The sequence below is a fragment of the Sceloporus occidentalis genome, unplaced genomic scaffold (assembly GCF_023333645.1).
Source record: "Sceloporus occidentalis isolate IW3139 unplaced genomic scaffold, rSceOcc1.0.p SCAF_13, whole genome shotgun sequence".
In the NCBI taxonomy this organism is placed as follows: Eukaryota; Metazoa; Chordata; class Lepidosauria; order Squamata; family Phrynosomatidae; genus Sceloporus; species Sceloporus occidentalis.
The window spans coordinates 15,758,965-15,778,939 of record NW_028316993.1 but is presented as its reverse complement, the minus strand read 5'-3'; the positions used below and the strand labels follow the sequence as shown (position 1 = coordinate 15,778,939).

Below are 19,975 nucleotides of genomic sequence, written 5' to 3'. Positions count from 1 at the left end.
CTCCCTCCTTTTTGCAAAAGGAACTTGCACCGGTTTCCAAGCTGGCCATCTGCTGCAGCTCAGCTTGGCGCCGGGGTTACTTACCTGAGGGCCTCCAGGGCCTCGAACCGGCCACCTGCTGGCCAAGAGGCAGCTCAGCTGGGCCGGGAGCCACGCTGGCTCTCAGCGGATGACAGAGCCCCCAGTGCTCTTATCTCCTATGCTGGCTGCCAGTGGCAGAAGAAGGGGCTGGACTGGATGGTCAGAAGAGAGGCAATGTCCTGTATCAATTTAAAAACCATATTCTATTGAACCAAAAGGCCTCTTCCTGATGCAGATGATGCCCATAACTGCAGAGAACAATATAATTAGATTGCCGTTTCTGAGTTCTCTATTGCTTTCACAGGCATTCTCTGGACAACCGGTCAATGTATTTATTGCTTGTTAGTGTAGATCATTGCAAAACATAACCTAATAGAGCCAACCCTCCATAGCCATTGATTTTTTTTTAATCCACGGATTCAAGCATCCGTGGCTTGAAAAATATTTTTAAAATAGATAAATTCCAAAAAGCAAACTATGGTTTTGCCATCTTATATAAGGGATGCCATTTTACTATTCCTTGTATTTAATGGGACTGGCCCCAAGTATGTTTTTCTCTGTCCCTTCCCCAGTGTTTTGTATTGCTTCCAGGTGAAATGGGGGTAAACCTTTCTGCTTGGCATCATCTTTGCAGATATAAGAGTGCTTTCTGTGCGTGGAAGGAACAAGATGAGAAAACAGGCAGAAGAGGTCAAGACTAAAAGTAGGGGGTAACAGCTATGGTTTGTTTCATTGCCTCTAGGACAATTCATTGCTAAGTAAAAAAAAACCATGGTTAACATAAGGCATGGTTTATCACGACAGGCAAGCATACTGTAGCTGGTGCAGTATCTTTAACGTCATTTTTGCCATATGCCATGTGCTGATAAGGAGTGAGATGAGTGGAGAGCTAAGTGGAAAGAAAGAAAGAAAGAAAGAAAGAAAGAAAGAAAGAAAGAAAGAAAGATGTAGCTGGAACAGTCTGCAAAGGCCAGCACACCTGAGAGATGGCCATCCAAGCCATGTTTAAAGATCTCCAAGGAAAGAGAATCCAGCAGCACACAAGGGAGGAGATAAAAGGAGCAGGTGGTTTCATTTCTCCTGCTTTCCACACATTTCTTGGGAATTGAAACCTACTGGACTAACCTTGATTGACCTGTTATTGGCCCTGCCTCCTTGGTGGATCTTTAAAAGGAGACAAAGAGAGAGGAGACTGCCCTTGCTTTCTAGCAAAGGTAAGATGTAGCTTTCAGAAGAGAAGGCCTGAGACCAGGTGGGTGGGTGTTTGCAAAGGTGGATGCAAAAGATGCATGGGGGGCTGTGAGTGGTCAGCACATGTCTGAACACTACTAGTTGACCTGTAGCCCCCTTGAATAGACTCAGGATCATAAATCCATGGAGTCTGAAGCAAGGCTCGATGGCTAGAAACAATGATTTCTTCTTGTTGGAGAAGCAAACTTGGCTTGGGTGGATTTGCATCCCACATTCCTTTAGCCTATAAGTAGCATGTACAGCAGAGGTGTGAGAAGAACAGCGTTGCTGGCCCTTTAGACTCCAAGAGGCCATCCGAATGCTGAAGTCTGGACCTCCAGAATCAATGTAGCGGCACTTGGCCGCCACAACAATGGATATGGCTGCATTTTCCACACACTGTTTGGTGCATGTCCAGGTGGGGACTTCACAGCCTGTCCGAATGTGGTTCCTCCCCTACCCTCCAAATATCAAATCCACAGAAATCAATGGGACTTTTGTTAGTCACAATTAGCAGGGATAGTCCCAATTATTCCTCTGCTGGCCCACTGTCTCCGCTGCTTTTAAAATGCCCCTGTTTTTCTCCCACCTTCTTCTTTTGTCCTCAGTTAATGTGTTACAAACTGAATTCAAAGTGGAAAAGGAAGAGCGGAGAGGAGCAAAATCTTGCCCTTCCCAGTAGGCTCAAGCAAAAGCAGCCTGCTGCAGCCTGCCCTAGCTTATATGTTCTTCCTCATTAATGTTTTAATGTATTTTAAGCATTTTGTAGCAACTTAATTCTATTATAATCTATTATTTTTGTATGTTTAAATGTATGGTGTATTTTTAATGTTGTAAGCAGTCCTGCGTCCCAGCCTTGGGAGAAGGGTGGGATATAAATAAATATAATAATAATAACAAACAACAACAACCTTTGCCATCTGGACCACACTCTGATGTCGTTTGGTCTCTCATGTGTCTTGTTTTCGCTTGTGAAATATTGGAGAATAGGTGGTCCTTCAAAATGTGTCCATATGAGATAAGAGGTTTCTGTTTGGAAGGGTTTCTCGTCTGCAGCTAAATCATCGTTTCTGTCTCTCTTAATGCTTTATGAATACTGCGCCACTTCATCAGGCAGCATGGGTGAGTACCTCTTTTGCAACCTTTCTCCAAAAGAAAAAAACTTTTAATCCTTCCACAGTCCTTGCCTACGAAAACTCTATGAAAGTCATGGGGCCGCCATAAGCCAAGAAGTGACTTGAAGGCACACACACATCCTTTCCTATCAGTTGTGCACACCCAGATGTAGGCAACGCCGGGCCTTGTTAGGCTTCTCCTAACCTAACCAGGATAGCCAGCGGTGAGGGATGGTGGGAGTTGTAGTCAAAGAACAGGTGAAAAGTCATGTTGATTTATTATTATTATTATTATTATTATTATTAAGCTTTATTTATAAAGCGCTGTAAATTTACACAGCGCTGTACATACAATCTTTCTAATTGGACGGTTCCCTGCCCTCGGGCTTACAATCTAAAAAGACGTGACACAAAAGGAGAAGGGAAAGATGGTGGGGAGGGGGCCTCTCTAGTAGGATATTACATATAAAATACATAGCAATACAGGAAGTGATTCAATAAAACACACAACAAAAAGAACATCAAATAGCAAGTGACAATTATGCAATGCCTGGGAAGGCTTCTCTGAACAGGATGGTCTTCAGCTCCGATTTGAAGCTGGTTAAATTTAAATCGATGGTTCTCAACCTTCAATCCTCCAGAGGTTTTCAGCGCCCAGAATCACCAGGCAAAACAGTCCATTGCCAGGTCTCCCGAGAGTTGAAGTCTGGAGGACCCACAATGGGAAAACACCAATTTAAATCATCAAGAGAAAAACACAGTTTAAACCTTTAATTTAAATGACATCTCTCTCCCTTCCCCTGCAATGCGACTCCTCTTATTTTGTGAAGAAAGGTGAACATCTGGTCCCTAAATTAAAGAATGTATCCGTGTTAAGATTTCAAATTATATTTTTGAAATCCTTCCATATGTGTACTCGAATATCATTGATTTTTTATGATTTTTTAAAATAGCATTGATTTTGTAATGCACCCCTGTTTTATCTTATGGTTTTGGTGGGGTGGTTTTGATATTTATTCCCTGGCCTTTCCAATCTTCTGATTTAAATTTGCTCTGTTTAGAGTGCACTTGGGTTGTGGTCCATTCGGACCATATAGATTTCCCTTGGGGGTCTCCTAATATTTTCCTTGTATCCTGATGGCTTAGTGTTAGTAGTGTGCTTTGTTTGAAAGGGGAAAGAGATTTAATAATAATAATAATAGATTTGATTCAGGAGGGAACCCCCCAAACCCACATATACTGTGTCTTTGCCCTTAGAACTGTTGGGTGGGAGGGAGAAGGATATTTGCTTTCTGTTGTACAATTTTGCCTATACTGTATCTTAAATGTTTTATTAACACAAGTGTCTCTTCTATTAGCAAAGCTGGTGATTGGAGCACTGGTAGGCCTTGGTAAGTTGCTTCTTTTACCTCCGTTAGAGAAAGGGAAAGCATTCCTTAGCGGGGAATCTGTAGCGTATATAGTAGACTGTTGTCACTGGAAAGGAAGAGAAGCCGCCATGGGATCTTGTACAAGTCGGTAGGTCTCTTCCTTTAGGCCACGATCCAGACAATCCAGTTAGGGAGTTAAAAATACAGATTAGGAATGTGAAGTGGACGGCTTTCATGGCCGGCATCCATTGTTTTTTTTTTTGTGTAGGTTTTCAGGCTATGTGGCCATGTTCTAGAAGAGTTTATTCCTGACATTTCGTCAGCATTTGTGGCTGGCATCTTCAGAGAACGTGGCTGGCATCTTTGTAGATGCCAGCCACAGATGCTGGCAAAACATTAGGAATAAACTCTTCTAGAACATGGCCACATAGCCTGAAAAACCTGCAAAAAGTACAGATTAAGAACTTTGGATCTTTGAAAGATTCTTGCATGGATCTTAAACATCCAAGGCGGTGCTGCTGTTGGTGACTCTTACACTGACCTTTTAATGCAGGCGGCGCTACTGTAGGTGTTCCAGTAGCACTCGGAGCCTTGGGATTCACTGCTGCAGGGATTGCTGCTGGATCGGTGGCAGCAAGCATGATGTCTTCAGCTGCTGTCGCCGGTACTGGAGGAGTGGCCGCTGGGAGCGCTGTGGCCATCTTGCAGTCGATCGGTATGTCTGCCATTTTCTGTGGGGTGCTGGCATGGCCGCAGGGCCAATTTCTGCATCAATGCCAATGCACTCGAGGTTCTTTTTCATCTCACTGGCGGTCTTCACTGACCTTTTTTCTTCCCAGGTGCTGCAGGACTGTCGATGGGAACCCAGGCTGCCAGCGCGGCAGGTGGAGCTTTGCTGGTTGGCCTCTTGTTTTAACAAAAGGATGTTAACAACGTCCCCAACAGCAGTCGTGCTTCAAGAAAAATGCTTTGCTGCTAGGCAAGAGAAGACACGAAAGCCACATGCGCAACACACTGCTTGATTTGCCTTTCTGACCGCCAAAGCAACATTTGGCTTACTTGGGTCTCTTTTTCCTTCTGCTTTCCTGCTGCTATGCATTCATACAATAAAACAAAATTCCATCTGTTGAGGGTGCTATAATTCTATGATAAAATAAAGCTTTGGCAAGATGAATTAATTCTAGTCTTATTTCTAAATGCTCAACTGAAGTTTTAAGTTACTTGGGTGCGAGAAATATGGGAACTGAAGGTAAGTTTAAGGGGGCAATGCCTTGACTTTGTACCTATCTTTCCCATAGCCACACTCAAGTATAGAAAAAGAGGTGAGAGAAATCCAAATAGATGCAACTGATTTTACAGACATTTTCCCCTTGTCTACTATAGTCTGCAAGCACACTGGAAGAAAATGACTAGTTAGATTGGACAGAGCTGAGAACAGGTTTAACCCCCATCCACACATGCTCCTTTTTATTTAAAGCCTTGTATACATATGTAAAGATTTAAACATTGCAATGCTAGAAATGGTTCCGCTGAAGATACACAATGGATAAAACCACTTATTTTTTTGGTAAAGATACATTTCTTGATGTTTCAAAGCATAAAAGATTCTTAAGAGAACTGTTGATATGCCTCCTAGACAATACCATTGTTTCCAACCTTGGGAGCTGAGTTTACCCAAATGGTAAACTCCTAGGGATTCTAGTTAGAGACTGGGGAAAAAAGCAAAGAAACTCCAGTCCCTCAATGTAGATATAGGAGGGGGAAACTGTTCTCGTTCCACCAGCCAGCATCTCACATGGAGATGATGGGGATCACAGTTCGATGTATTTTGAAGGCACTAGCTCATCCCACAAGACTATATAATCACATAGCTATTTAACTGGCTGGGTACAAAGGATGTGAATAATGTATATAAACTTCAGTGTTAGCAAACGGGATTCCACAAGCAGCCACCTTTGCCTCCCCTCCCCATCCATGTGTGTTTGCGGGAGATGCCTTTTTGGGGGGGAAGGGGTCTTATTTTTGGACGTGGGCAAGGGCACAGCAGGGGAGATTGCACCCAGTTGGGGTCTGTGTGCGAGTCTGCGTGTCTGTTACAGCCAACGGAAAGTAACTAGATCTTTAATTTAAACTCCCACCGTTGGCCCCAAGCCTTGCAGAATTCGTGTGTGTGACTGAGTGCTTGTGTGTATATGCATGTGCACAGGCACGCACATGGTTAACCACTCAACAACTGCCGTTGTCTAACACACACTCCTTTTTGGGGGGGGCGGTGCTGTTTCTGCGTGTCTGTATGTGTGTGCACAGTGTGCAATGGCTGGGACCACCTTGCGCCTTGGTGTCATTGTGACAGTATTATGCATCTGAACAACTTTTTGTGTACAATAAAGTGGAGAAATAACAAGAGACCATTAACTTTTTTTGGCCAAATGTTTGCAGAATGGTTTGGGCTGTTAGTCCTGCAGTAGAAATAGGATGGTTAACTTCATGCCATTCACCCTTAAGCCAGGGATCAGCAACCTTGGATGATCCTGCAGCTATTTTCAGGTTTTCTTGCATTTTGGTAGGCCATACCCATCAGTTTCCAAATAATGACTTGGAGTGGCTATAAAATTCTTGGCTTTACTCAGTCTGTTGTGAACCATCCTTTAAGGAAAGCGAAGGCTCTAACAAAAATTACTCAGTCCTCTACAAAGGAGAAATGTGTGGAGGTGACTGAGAAAGAGCAGCTCTCAAATACAAATAAAAACTCTCTCTGTGATTATAATAAAGATTGCAAAGAAGACTTCAGCTTAGTTAGCTCAGCTGCTGAGCTGTCTCTTGCAAAGAGCCTGGCAACTCAAAGGATAATTCAGGCTGACCAAGTGGAAAAATTAATGCTAAAGCAAATTTCAGGACTGTCTTTACATAATAGTAATCCAAACGTAAAAGAGCCTCCTTGCCACTCCATCCACCAGCTGTTGAGTGTCTTGTATTACTAACAGAAGACACTGGACAGATAAAATTCTTCTGGGTGGATTGCAATAATATCATTACCATTGTTAGAAATTTGTAGAACCTCCTAGATAGAACACACATGGTGTTTTTGTTGTGTGAATCCTGTCATTTTTTGACTACGAAGGCGAAACCTATAGGGTTTTCTTGGCACGTTTCTTCAGAGGGGGTTTGCCATTGCCATCCTCCGAGGCTGAGAGAGTGTGACTTCTTGCCCAAGGTCACCCAGTGGGTTTTTATCCCCAAGCGGAGAATCAAACCCTGATCTCCAAAGTCATAGTTCATGTAAGCTCTCTTAGATATATATATCCTCCTCTCAAATATTATCATAATAATTGGTGACTTCCCATTTGCCAAGACAAACAGGGCAACCTTTAATCCTTTTCCGCATTCCTTGTATATATAAACTTTCTGTATTCAGTTCAATCGTGACTTCTTATAACCGAAACAGGGAGGGGGAAAACAACTACACCCTTTCCTTCAAACATTAAAACATCATCTCTTTCTCAGCCTAAATAAAATCAATCTTCAAAGATTGCTGATGCCACCCCTCCCAACCTTGGCTGAAAATAGGATGTCAGGACGTTCCACTCTTGCAAGAATGGTTCTCTGGGTTTCGGTTTCGTTGGTTGCGTTAGTTCTGTTTTCTGAAAGTTCCTTTTTAGGGTCCTGACCTCAGGCTTCAAAGAGGTTTGGGCAGCAATTTTTAAAATTTTGTGGGTTTTTCGGGCTATGTGGCCATGTTCGAGAAGAATTTATTCCTGACATTTTGCCAGCATCTGTGGCTGGCATCTTCAGAGCATCGTCTCTGAAGATGCCAGCCACAGATGCTGGCGAAACGTCAGGAATAAACTCTTTGGGAACACGGCCACATAGGCCGAAAAACCCACAAAAACTATGGATGCCGGCCGTGAAATCCTTTCACTTCACAGCAATTTTTAACTTTTACACTAATTTGAAGTCAGAAGCTTTCACAACCACCAGCCATAGTGGATGGTGGATTTTTTGGGCTATGAGACCATCTTCTAGAATAATAATAATAATAATAATAATAATAAAAAAATAATAAATAATAATAATAATAATAATAATAGGATTTATTTATAACCCACCCAATCACTGGGAATCCAGACAGCTTACAACAGTGGGGATAATACAAAGCAATAGAAGAGTTTATTCCTGACGTTTCGCCAGCAGCTGTGGCTGGCATCTTCAGAGAATGCTGGCGAAACGTCAGGTATAAACTCTTCTAGAACACGGCCTCATAGTCCGAAAAATCCACCAACAACTATTTTACACTCATTATTTTCCTGAGTGGGGGTCCTTCTTTTCTTGGTGGAAGGTCTAGAGAAGGAATGAGCAACTGTTGTGTGTGTGTTAGGGGGGCACACTGCCCCTCAAGACCTAGGGGCCAACACAGCACCCCACTGCCACCAAGTGTCTGTTAGGGTCTGTTGAAAAAGATTACAGCAGAGTCATGGAGGAATGTCAACAAAAACAGAGCTTTACTCAGCAGAGTGTAAAACAAAATAAGCAAAGCAAAATATAGCAATGTGGCTAAGTACAAATACAGTCAGTCCTTCTTATACACAGATTTTTTTATACATGGATTCAAGCATCCATGGCTTGAAAATGTTCCAAAAAAGTATAAATTCCAAATATCAAACCTTGATTTTCCATTTTTTATCAGGGACACCATTTTGCTATGTCATTATATTTAATGGGACGTGCACATACACGGATTTTGTTATACACAGGGGATCTTGGAACCAAACCCCAGCGGGTAACAAGGGTCCACTTCATACACAGTGCAAAATAAATCAGCATATGATAAGTTCTTGCATGCTAGTAGTACTACAACTCCCTAGCAAGGAGAAAAAAAAACATACTTCCCAGCAATATGGAGAGCAACAGGCTCCTGGCCAACATGTTACGGGGAAAATTTACAGTCGGGAACCACACTCACAGGCAGGTCTCAGGATATGATCCAAAGATTTATTTGCAGATGCATGACGCAGCTTGGATTTCTCCAAAAAGAACTGCATAAACAGTAGCAAGAGATTAAGCTTATTTTACCTTACCTCCCAAAGAAAGGAGTTACTCTCTCATCCTACTTTCCCCCCTCCCCTGAATACATTTCTTAAGGTTCACTTCAGAACATGCTTACATGTCAGGAAACTGTCTGCAGTTTAACATTTTCCGCTGAAGTGTACATCACAAAGGGACACATATAGCATTTGCAAAACAGGAACTTGTCTAATTGGGAGAATTTGCCAACAGTTGGCAAATTTGTTTCTGTAGAGCTAAGCAGCTGAAGTCTGACTATTTCAGAGGTCCCTAGGCATCATCTATATATCGTGATGGCGAACCTATGCCACGCGTGCCGGAAGTCCCACTCTGGGCTGTTTCACCGGGCACGGGCCCTTGGGAAAGGAGAAATGGGGACTCGCGTGCCTGTTTCTCCTCCTCCCTGCCATTTTCGGGCCTCCCGCTGTCTCTTGGAGGCAGCAGAAAGCAAGAAAATGGCGCTGGGCAAAAGGAGCCAGAGGGATGCGCGTCTGGCTCCTCCTCTCAGCCTTTTCGCCTTCAACTGCCTATTGGAAACAACTAGAGGCTGGGAAAAGGTGGGGGGAGGCGGAGCGACCGGCGCATGCCAGTTGCTCCTCCCCAGAGACCTTTCCCAGCCTCCAACTGTCTCCAGAAAGACAGCTGGGGACAGGGAAAGGCCCCTGAGGAGAAGCAGTGGCGGCGTGCCAGGTCCTAGGCTCCGTCGCAGCCCTTCCAGCCCCAGACCTCCCTCCCGAGAGAGAGAGAGAGAGAGATCTGGGGCTGGAAGGGCCAGGACGGCAGCGTGCTGGGTCCTGGGCTCCGTCGCAGCCCTTCCAGCCCCAGACCTCCTTCCCGAGAGAGTGATCTGGGGCTTGAAGGGCCGTGGAGGAGATCAGGACGGCGGCGTGCCGGCAAACTTCAGAGGACAGTGCGCTGTCCTCTGCGGCCCATTTGCTGGCCTCTGGTGGCCCCAAAAGGGACCCTCAGGGACTGGCAAATACCAGGAGGAGGAGCACCCAGCACCAATCCTAGGGGTAGAAACCCCGCCCCTGGCACGCAAACTGTAAAAGGTTCGCCATCACCGATCTATATCAACCCCAAATCATGGCTTATAGAAGCATTTTTATACATTTATTTAGCTAACTTAACTAAGCAATATAGGCTTTCAATTTCCTTTATCACAAAGACCAAGCAGATTCCCAATGCAGTTATACTGTATTCTGCTAAGTGGCTCTCATAACCACTTGGCTCAGTCACCTGTCACTCTGCTACACTCTCATCCAGTCACAACTTAATGTGCAAACTGGCATCCCCTGACAATGTCTGCACCAAAATTTCTCTGATGGCACAGGTTGGATGGATGGGATTTCATCACCTTTTCAGCACCCCCCCTTTTTTTTAAAAAAACAAGAGACAGATGAATTTCTGCACTACTTCCCATTCAAAAGGGGGCCTCTCCATAGGGGGAATTTCGCACACATTCCCTAAGAGATGTGAGATGCGATTTGCAAAAACATTTTTTCACAGGCCACACATTTCCCATCTCTGGTGTACAGTGTGCCACCCATAGGCTTGGCCTGCACTTTTTAGGGGTGCCATGACCCCCCCCCAACTATGTTTTTCTTTGTCCCTTCCCCAGTGTTTTGTATCACTTCCAGGTGAAATGGGGGTAAACCTTTCTGCTTGGCATCATTTGTGTATATATAAGAGTGCTTTTTGTGTGTGGAAGTAACAAGAAGATGAGAAAAAAGGCAGAAGAGGTAAAGACTAAAAATAGGGGGTAATAGCTATGGCTTGTTTCATTGCCTCTAGGACAATTCATAAAAAAAACCATGGTTAACATAGGCCATGGTTTATTGTGATAGGAAAACATACTGTAGCTAGTTGTGCAGTATCTTTGACGTCATTTTTGCCATATGCCATGCGCTGATAAGGAGTGAGATGAATGGAGAGCAAAGTGGAAAGAAAGAAAGAAAGAAAGAAAGAAAGAAAGAAAGAAAGAAAGAAAGATGTAGCTGGAACAGTCTCCCAAGGCTCCTGAGAGATGGCCATCCAAGCCATGTTTAAAGATCTCCAAGGAAAGAGAATCCAGCACACAAGGGAGCAGATGAAAGGAGCAGATGGTTTCGTTTCTCCTGCTTTCCACACATTTCTTGGGAATTGAAACCTACTGGACTAACTTTGATTGACTTGTTATTGGCCCTGCCTCCTTGGTGGATCTTTAAAAGGAGAGAGAGAGAGAGAGAGAGAGAGAGAGAGAGGAGAGAGAGAGAGACTGCCCTTGCTCTCTAACAAAGGTAAGATGCAGCTTCCAGAAGGGAAAGCCTGAGACCGGTGAGACCGGGTGGGTTGGTGGGTGTTTGCAAAGGTGGATGCAAAAGCATGCATGGGGGGCTGTGGGTAGTCAGCACATGCCTGAGCACTATTAGCTGACATGTAGTCTCTTCACTATCCCTCTTGAATGGAGTCAGGATCATAAATCCATGGAGTCTGAAGCAAGGCTTTGTGGCTAGCAGCAATGATTTCTTCTTTTCAGAGAAGCAAACATGGCTTGGGTGGATTTGCATCCCACATTCTTTTATCCTATAAGTAGCATGGACAGCAGAGGTGTGGGAAGAACAGCATTGCTGGCCCTTTAGACCCCAAGAGGCCATCCGAATGCTGAAGTTTGTGCCTCCAGACCGGCAGCCACTTGCAATACATCCATAATTCTGTTAGTGGCTTGTGCATACAATTGTATGCATGCATCTCATTTTGGACAGGCCAAAGGCAGCTGTTCTGTGGCTTAGTGCACCCTGTCCAAAATCCCCATCTCTCCCAGCAGCTGCCAAGCTCTGGGAAGGATCTCTATTGCTCTTTCACCAGTGGGAAGGGATCAGAGAGGAGAAGGCCATTCAGACCATGGAAATGTGGTAAGAAAAAAGGCAGGAAGACAAAAGAGGAAAGGTAGGGAAACAAGGAAAGGAATGCAGAAGCCGTTGTCTGAATCCTCTTTGCAAGACAGGGAATACTGATGGCAGGGCAGTGGCATGATGAAAGTCCAATGTGGAATCACAGTACTGCAAGGGAAGGTAAACTAGTTACATTCTGGAGGCTACATGGGACCCACATCCATGCTGCCACATCCCCACCCCATCCCCTGAATTCTTACTGTTTTTTAATTTTTAATTAATTTTTAAAATTTATTTAATTCCCTATCCCTTCTAGGAGGCAACTTCTGTTCCTATTTAAAAGGTTCTCCAGGCCTTAAAACAGCTTGAGGGGGAGCAACAAGATAGCAAACCTGCCCTCTTATTTCTCCTATAGAATATGGGGGATGTTTGAGTAAAAAATGAATCGATGTATGGGCTCCTGGCAGCCACAAGAACAGACAGACGTAGGGCCATATGTGGCCCATGGGCTGCATTTCTCACCCACTGTTTGGAGCATGTCCAGGGGCACCAAGGTTTTTTTTGTGGAGTTCACAACCTGTCCAAATGCGGTTCCTTCTCTACTCTCCACAGATCAGATCCACAGAAATCAGTGGGACTTTTGTTAGTCACAGTTAGCAGAGATAGTCCCAGTTATTCCTCTGTTGTCCCACTTTCTCAGCTGCTTTTAAAACGGCCCTGTTTTTCTCCCATCCTCCCACCGTCTTCCTTCGTCCTCGAATTAATGAATGTATTACGAACTGAATTCAAAGTGCAAAAGGAGTTTGCTTTCAGTTCACTCATCAGTGGGAGAGGAGAGGGGTGAAATCTTGCCCTTCCCAGTAGGCTCAGGCAAAAGCAGACTGCCGCAGCCTGTCCTAGCTGGTATATTCTTCCTTATTAACCTTTTAAAGTATTTTAAGCATTTTAAACTTGATTTTAGCATTGAATATGTTTTAATTATTGCAGCAATTTAATTCTATTTTAACATAATATTTCTGTATGTACAGCGCTGTGTAAATTTACAGCGCTTTATAAATAAAGGTTAATAATAATAGTAGTATGTTTTTAACACTATGGTGTTTTTTAACGTAAGCGGCCCTCAGTCCCAGCCTTGGGAGAAGGGTGGGATATAAATAAATACAACAACAACAACAACTTTTGCTGTCTGGACCACATTCTGATGTTTCACACACGTCTTGTTTTCACTTGTGAAATATTGGAGAATATGTGGTCACGGCTGACTTGCGTCCTGTTGATTTCAGTGGGTCTACTTGGAAAAAGGAATCAGGGCGCGGATGCAATTCAAAATGTGTCCATATGAGATAAGAGGTTTCTGTTGGAAGGCTTTCTTGTCCGCAACTAAATCATTATTGTTCTCTCTCTTAATGCTTTATGAATACTGTGCCACTTCATCAGGAAGCATGGGTGAGTACCTCTTTTGCATCCTTTCTCCGAAAGAAAAAACTTTTAATTTAATTCCTCCAGTCCTTGCCTAAGAAAACCCTATGAAAGTCATGGGGTCACCATAAGCCAAGAATTGACTTGAAGGCACACACATACACATCCTTTCCTACCAGTTGTGGACACCCAGATGTAGGCAACTTCAAGGCTTCTCCTAACCAGAATAGCCAGCGGTGAGGGATGGTGGGAGTTGTAGTCAAACAACAGGTGAAAAGTCATGTTGATTTAAATTGATGGTTCGCAACCTTCAAACCTCCAGAGGTTTTCAACTCCCAAAATCACCATTGTCCATTGCCAGGTCTTCCAAGAGTTGAAGTCTTGAGGACCCACGATGGAAAGAGACAAATTTAAATCACCAAGAGAAAATCCCATCTTAAATCTTTAAATGAAGTTCCCCTGCAATACTACTCCTCTTATTTTGTGAACGAAGGTGAAACGCAGTGTTACTGTCAGTGACTTTTGCACGGACCTTTTAATGCAGGCGGTGCTGCTATTGCCTGAGTCCCAGTCCTGGGAAAAGAGTGGGATACAAATAAATATAATAGTGATAATGAAAAGCTGGTCCCTAAATTAATTAAGAATGTATCCATTTTAAGATTTCAAATTCTGTTTTTGAAATCCTTCCATAAGTATGCTAAATGTGTATTTTATGTACCATGCTCCTGTGTTTTATCTTATGGTCTCGGTGGGACAATTTGATATTCCCTGGCCTTCCCAATCTTCTGGTTTAAATTTTGCTCTGTTTAGAGTGCACTGGGGTTGTGGTCCATTTGGAGCATTTTGATTTCCCTTGGGGGTCTCCTCATTTCCCTTGATACCCTGATATTTTAGGGTTAGTAGTGTGCTTTTTTCCAAAAAGGAAAAGGATTTAATTCCGGCGGGAACCCCCAAACCCACATATACTGCATCTCTGCCCTTAAACAGGGATGTAGCCAGGGGGATGTTCTTGGGGTCCAGACCCCTCCTTCCATTAGAAAAATGAATGGTGTGTGCTGCTGCGCTGTCGCGCTCAAGCCCTATTATAATGGTGGCACTTAGTCTGGACCCCCCCTTCCTAAAATCCTGGCTACGTCCCTGCCTTAAAACCATGGGGCGGGGGGAGAAGGATATTTCCTTTCTGTTGTGCAATTTTGCCTGTATCTTAAATGTTTTACTAATGCAAGTGTTTCTTCTATTAGCAAAGCTGGTGATTGGAGCACTGGTAGGCCTTGGTAAGTTGCTTGCTTCTTTTACTTTTCACTTAGAGAAAGAGGGACAGCATTCCTTTGCAGGGAATCTGTATTGTATATAGTACAGTGTTGTCACTGGCAAGGAAGAGAAGCCGCTGTGGGATCAAACAGACTTGTACAAGTTGGTGGGTCTCTTTCTTTAGGCTATGATCCAGACAATTCAGTTAGGAAGCCATAAATACAGATTTGGAATGCTAAATCGAAGGCTTTCATGGCCGGCATCCATAGTTTTTTGCGGGTTTTTCAGGCTATGTGGCCATGTTCTAGAAGAGTTTATTCCTCACGTTTTGCCAGCATCTGTGGCTGGCATCTTCTTTGTAGATGCCAGCCACAGATGCTGGCAAAACATTAGGAATAAACTTTTCTAGAACATGGCCACATAGCCTGAAAAACCTGCAAAAAACTACAGATTAGGAACTTTGGATCTTTGAAAGATTCTTGCATGGATCTTAAACATCCAAGGCGGCGCTACTGTTGGTGACTCTTGCCCTGACCTTTTAATGCAGGCGGCGCTACTGTAGGTGTTCCAGTAGCACTCGGAGCCTTGGGATTCACTGCTGCAGGGATTGCTGCTGGATCGGTGGCAGCAAGCATGATGTCTTCAGCTGCTGTCGCCGGTACTGGAGGAGTGGCCGCCGGGAGCGCTGTGGCCATCTTGCAGTCGATCGGTATGTCTGCCATTTTCTAAGGGGTGCTGGCATGCCAGGCAGGGCCAGTTTCTGCATCAATGCCGATACACTCGAGGTTCTTTTTCATCTCACTGGAAGTCTTCCCTGGCCTTTTTTCTTCCCAGGTGCTGCAGGACTATCGGTGGGAACCCAGGCTGCCAGCGCGGCAGGTGGAGCTGCGCTGGTTGGCCTCTTGTTTTAACAAAAGGATGTTAACAACAGTCCCCAAGAACAGTTGTGCTTCAAGAAAAAATGCTTTGCCGCTAGTCAAGACACAAAAGCCATACTTTCGCCTTTGTGACCATCGCCTTTGTGACCATCGAAGCTACTTGGGGCTCTTTTTCATTCTGCTTTCCTGCTGCTATGCACTCATACAATAAAACATTCCATCTGTTGAGGGTGCTATAATTCTATGATAAAATAAAGCTTTGGCAGATGAATTAATTCTAGTCTTATTTCTAACTGCTCAACTGAAGTTTTAAGTTACTTGGGTGTGAGAAATATGGGAACTGAAGGGAAGTTTAAGGGGGCAATGCCTTGACTTTTGTACCTATCTTTCCCATAGCCACACTCAAGTATAGAAAAAGAGGTGAGAGAAATCCAAATAGATGCAACTGATTTTACAGACATTTTCCCCTTGTCTACTATAGTCTGCAAGCACACTGGAAGAAAATGACTAGTTAGATTGGACAGGGCTGAGAACAGGTTTAACCCCCATCCACACATGCTCCTTTTTATTTAAAGCCTTGTATACATATGTAAAGATTTAAACATTGCAATGCTAGAAATGGTTCCACTGAAGATACACAAGGGATAAAACCACTTATTTTTTTGGTAAAGATACATTTCTTGATGTTTCAAAGCATAAAAGATTCTTAAAAGAACTGTTGATGTTGATATGCCTCCTAGACAATACCATTGTTTCCAACCTTGGGAGCTGAGTTTACCCAAATGGTAAACTCCTAGGGATTCTAGTTAGAGACTGGGGGGAAAAGCAAAGAAACATCAATCCCTCAATGTAGATATAGGAGGGGGAAACTGTTCTCGTTCCACCAGCCAGCATCTCACATGGAGATGATGGGGATCACAGTTTGATGTATGTTGAAGGCACTAGACTGTTCTTGGATTAGTAGGTTGTTTCATTTCACCTGGGCATATTGTTAGTTTGGGAAGGAAACAAAAAATTAAACACATTTTTATAGTGTAGGAACTTCCTAATATTGTGTTGATATCCAGGAACACATCCACTTTTTTACAAGGTGTGTATCGACACTTTCAAAAGCATGTATTTGTGGGGATTTTGGTCTCTGCTGTAATTCAGCACCAGACTGTAATGAATCCTGTCTTCCATATTCCATGTAAGAAAGGATTTAGTCTCAGAGAGCAGCGCCATTTGCGTCCAACAGAAACGTCTACCCATGTATTTTTGGTTAGCTTGGGGAAGACAGCAAAATGCGATGCTCGCATTGTCAAAATAGGATTTGTGCAGTCAGGACAAAATATTCCCTTCTGGTTCTGTATTGCTACCCTCTCCCCCAAAATTGACTATTTAGTCTAAGCAATGTGTCTATGAATGGCTGCTAGATGATGGAGCTGACTAGAACCTCCATGGGTAGTAGAACTGTACCAACCTTTCCCAATCAGTGTGTTCACTCCCACCTTCTTTGGTCAGGCTGGTAAGCGTGTTGTAATCCAAAATGTGATTTGGGGGGAAACCTTTCCTCCTCCGGTGTTGTACAAACTTTATTGCTTCCCCCCCCCAAAAAAAAAGAAAACAGGAGTAGGATACAGCTTCCCCAAAAGCAGCTTCCAGATTTGGGTTACTTGGACACCCCTGCAATGAAGCTTCTGACTGGACAGGGAAGGGGTCTTTGGCTCAGAAACACCTGTTATACTCATGAGACTCAAGGGTTCCCACCTTTCCAGAAAAGGATTATGCCCATTACAAGGGGATTCTGTTCTGACCCTACTTGCGAAGCCCAACACCCCAGAGAACCGAAAACAAGAATCCCTCCAAGTTGCTTTGGAGGCAGAAAGAAAACTTGAAACTCATCCATCATATACAAATATACTGTTTTATTCTACGGGAATCTTTCGATTAACTTCTATCAAGGAAAAAACCAGGGGAAATTTTTTTTTTCTTCTTCTTCTTAAAAGATTCAAACAAGATGGTTTGGGTATTTCCCTTGCTGCTTATTATTCCCTGAAGGAAAAAAATAAAATAAATTTCACACAATTTCTAAGAAAAACAAAACAAAAAACCAGTCCGACAGACATAAATAGCTGCACTTCTGAGGATTTTCCACCTACTGTGGGCTTCTCAATCACAGATGAAGAGGACTCTGGGCAGACTGAACATGCAACCAAGACACCACTTATTTTTTTTTAATCCTTTACAGAGCCATACAGTAAATTGTATCTGTTAAGAAACATAAAACTTTCATTTTAAAAAAAAAATGAGGGACTTTATTTTAAAGTTCCAGAAAAAAAAAACATATTTGCTGTCGAAATTAATAACAGTGCATCTGCTATTCAACTACTAATTCTTACAGCTACAGGGAGAACCTGAAGGGCAGGGAGGAAGAGTCGGTGGAATATAAGTATCTTAAAACATCTGGGAGAGAATAGTGTTCTTCGAAACTGGAAATTTTACTGGAAAGGTCATGGCCAGTAATAACGTTTCCTTCTGACGTCTAACTTTTTATCTTGAGATCTAAAATGAAAAGTGGGATCTCTGTTCAGAAATGGCAAGCGGTGGAGGATGAGGAGCAGGGGGGAAAAATCAAAAGGAGTAAGGGAGGTGCTTTAAACAAAAATATTTCCCCCCACATAATTTCTGCATTTCAAAAATACACCAGTGAACTTCAATACAAGGCAGGGGACAAGGACGACCAAGTACACAACGGCAAAAGAGGAGAAGAAGAAGACTACTTTCTGATTTTATTGTTACCTTTGTTACTGTTAAAAAGAATACCCCAAACACACCCACGCACACAAAAAAAAGGAGGTTTTGTTCAACGTTGGAGAGATCAACCAGAGCGTTTTTAGAAAAAGAAAAACTCTTGCCTTAGAAATTTGGTGACCGGACAAAACTGCCAATAAAAACATACATAACAATTATCCGCTTTTAAAAAATAGTTTTGGATCTTCAAAGTGATCTGCGGGACTGAGAAAGGGGCATACGCTGGGAAGGGGGTAGTGAAATGCATTTGACCTAGCTAGGGGTTAGCACCCTGCATTCATACAAGAGGGACTTTGACTGGAGTGGAGATACAGGTAACACAGCCAAGCCTTTCAAATGTTCACTTTCAAATGTGGACCTTATTTTTACAGGACTTTTAGAAAGCAAGTGGTAAAGAGAGCAGACAAATAAACCTGCCCAAGAATTAGAATGCAGTTCCATTTTTTAAAAATTAAAGGTGGGGGGGATAATTAAAACCAAACTAACCCCCCCCCAAATTCTGAAAGACTCCAGAAGGCCCATCCCTCCAAAACATAAAAAACAGGACCTACCCAAAGGGGAGATGAGAAGTGGAGGAAAAGCTGCCACTGAGACAGATTTAAAAAGGGGGGATGGACATAAAACGGATGGGGCACAATTCCTGCAGAACTATTTCTGAGCAGTCTGGCATTTTTTTTTATGAGGCTGTGTTGGGGCATTCTGTGTCAAACCCAGTTTGTCTGAACCGAAAGGTCTGTGTGTGAGGAAGCGCACCCACACACATACTGGAACAACTTGTCTCAGCTGAGTAATTTGAGCAGGGCAGAGCTTGGAAAAATCACTTTTTTGGACCACAGCTCCCCAAACCTCCTAGCCATCGTGGGCACTGCCCAGGCTGACTGGAGAATTCTTAGAGATTGTAGTAAAGCTGACGGGTGGCCTGCCCTGCTGCCACGTGAGGGATGTCACAGAGCCAATATTTCAAAAGTGAGGAAATTTCACAACATCCAACCATGATTTCTCCTCCCACAACTTAGCCTGTTGCTCCCTTCTTCTGGCTGGGTCATCGTTTCTGAACATCCAATCCAAGTGGAAAATATATATGTGTGTGTATATATATATATATTTATATATATAAAAGGGAAAAGGACAAGGGAGTTGAACTGGTACAGACAGCATTTCCACTGGTTTCCACCCTACTACGTTTGGTTTTGCATTCTACCGCAAAGTGTTAGGAAACCCCACGTACCTGTGGGCAGCAGCTACACCGCAAAAGCACCCAGGGCTTTAATCTAGCTTTCTTCGCTTCCATGGTTAGGAGGGAAGGATATACACAACAGGTTTCCTTTTAAGAATGAAAAAAACCCAACAATCCATAATTGGTTTTTGTCCCACTAAAAGCACCGCTGGGGGGAAGGGTGTGTGGAACAAAAGAAATGAGTCCATCTTAAGAGACTATTTTCAGGATCAACAGCAATATCCATTTTCTTGCACCTTCTGCCATTTTGTGTCCTCTGATTCTCCTTTTGCGATCTCCTGCAGCTTTTGCTGGGCCTTCTGAGAGTTCATGTGACAGGAAAGGGAATAGTTTCCCAAAGGCTGGGTGCATTCACAGTTTGGTGCTTTTGGAAGGTGTATCAGAAAGGGAAGGAAACAAACAAAACAGGACCAAAAGGAGAGAGAGAGCACGCACCCCCATTCACCTGTCTTTAGTCTGAAAGCTCAGGGTCAGAGTCCTCTGGTTTGACTTTGGCAAGTTCTTCGTGCACCTCCCTTACCATGAGGATGCGCGTCAACATGATGTCCAAAGTGCCTGGATCAATGGGCATAGTGGAATACCACATGGGGCTATTGGGGACGCACGAACGCTCTGGCTGGAGGTAAAAGACATCGCTCCTCTGCTTCACGCTTTCAGAACTGTTTGT

At 43.5% G+C, this 19,975-nt stretch overlaps 3 protein-coding genes across 7 annotated transcripts in view; 2 read left to right on the top strand and 1 right to left on the bottom strand.

Annotated features, from left to right (window-relative positions):
* Window positions 1-1,205: 1,205 nt before the first annotated feature.
* Window positions 1,206-4,970, top strand: LOC149305067 (uncharacterized). 2 transcript variants are annotated; one of them, XM_089478846.1, is made up of 5 exons: window positions 1,206-1,295; window positions 2,302-2,433; window positions 3,785-3,817; window positions 4,350-4,511; window positions 4,636-4,970. In XM_089478846.1, the coding sequence occupies exons 2-5, from the start codon at window positions 2,394-2,396 to the stop codon at window positions 4,710-4,712; spliced, it is 312 nt and encodes a 103-aa protein (XP_089334972.1). In that variant the 5' UTR covers window positions 1,206-1,295; window positions 2,302-2,393; the 3' UTR covers window positions 4,713-4,970. The 2 variants fall into 2 exon arrangements, with proteins under 2 accessions (XP_089334972.1, XP_089334973.1); XM_089478847.1 differs by lacking the exon at window positions 3,785-3,817.
* A 9,398-nt stretch (window positions 4,971-14,368) lies between these two features.
* LOC149305066 (interferon alpha-inducible protein 27-like protein 2B) lies at window positions 14,369-15,506 on the top strand. Its single transcript, XM_089479166.1, has 3 exons — window positions 14,369-14,423; window positions 14,948-15,109; window positions 15,235-15,506. The coding sequence occupies exons 1-3, from the start codon at window positions 14,369-14,371 to the stop codon at window positions 15,309-15,311; spliced, it is 294 nt and encodes a 97-aa protein (XP_089335292.1). The 3' UTR covers window positions 15,312-15,506.
* Window positions 15,507-17,165: 1,659 nt separating this feature from the next.
* The window catches only part of ZMYM4 (zinc finger MYM-type containing 4), a 50,038-nt gene continuing 47,228 nt past the window's right edge, over window positions 17,166-19,975 (bottom strand). For 2 of the 4 annotated variants that reach the window (XM_089479198.1, XM_089479201.1), the window contains exon 29: window positions 17,166-19,967. In XM_089479198.1, the coding sequence (XP_089335324.1) occupies window positions 19,760-19,967 (208 nt within the window). In that variant the 3' untranslated portion in view covers window positions 17,166-19,759. The remainder of the gene's footprint in view (window positions 19,968-19,975) is intronic. The other 2 variants (XR_016271879.1, XM_089479199.1) reach the window with 2 other exon arrangements.

Coding starts and splice junctions, on each gene's coding strand:
- LOC149305067 (XM_089478846.1), top strand. CDS start 2,394: ATGCTTTATGAATACTGCGCCACTTCATCAGGCAGCATGG. Junction 3,818..4,349: donor TGGAGCACTGGTAGGCCTTG/GTAAGTTGCTTC, acceptor CTTTTAATGCAG/GCGGCGCTACTGTAGGTGTT. Junction 4,512..4,635: donor GGCCATCTTGCAGTCGATCG/GTATGTCTGCCA, acceptor TTTTCTTCCCAG/GTGCTGCAGGACTGTCGATG.
- LOC149305066 (XM_089479166.1), top strand. CDS start 14,369: ATGCAAGTGTTTCTTCTATTAGCAAAGCTGGTGATTGGAGCACTGGTA. Junction 14,424..14,947: donor TGGAGCACTGGTAGGCCTTG/GTAAGTTGCTTG, acceptor CTTTTAATGCAG/GCGGCGCTACTGTAGGTGTT. Junction 15,110..15,234: donor GGCCATCTTGCAGTCGATCG/GTATGTCTGCCA, acceptor TTTTCTTCCCAG/GTGCTGCAGGACTATCGGTG.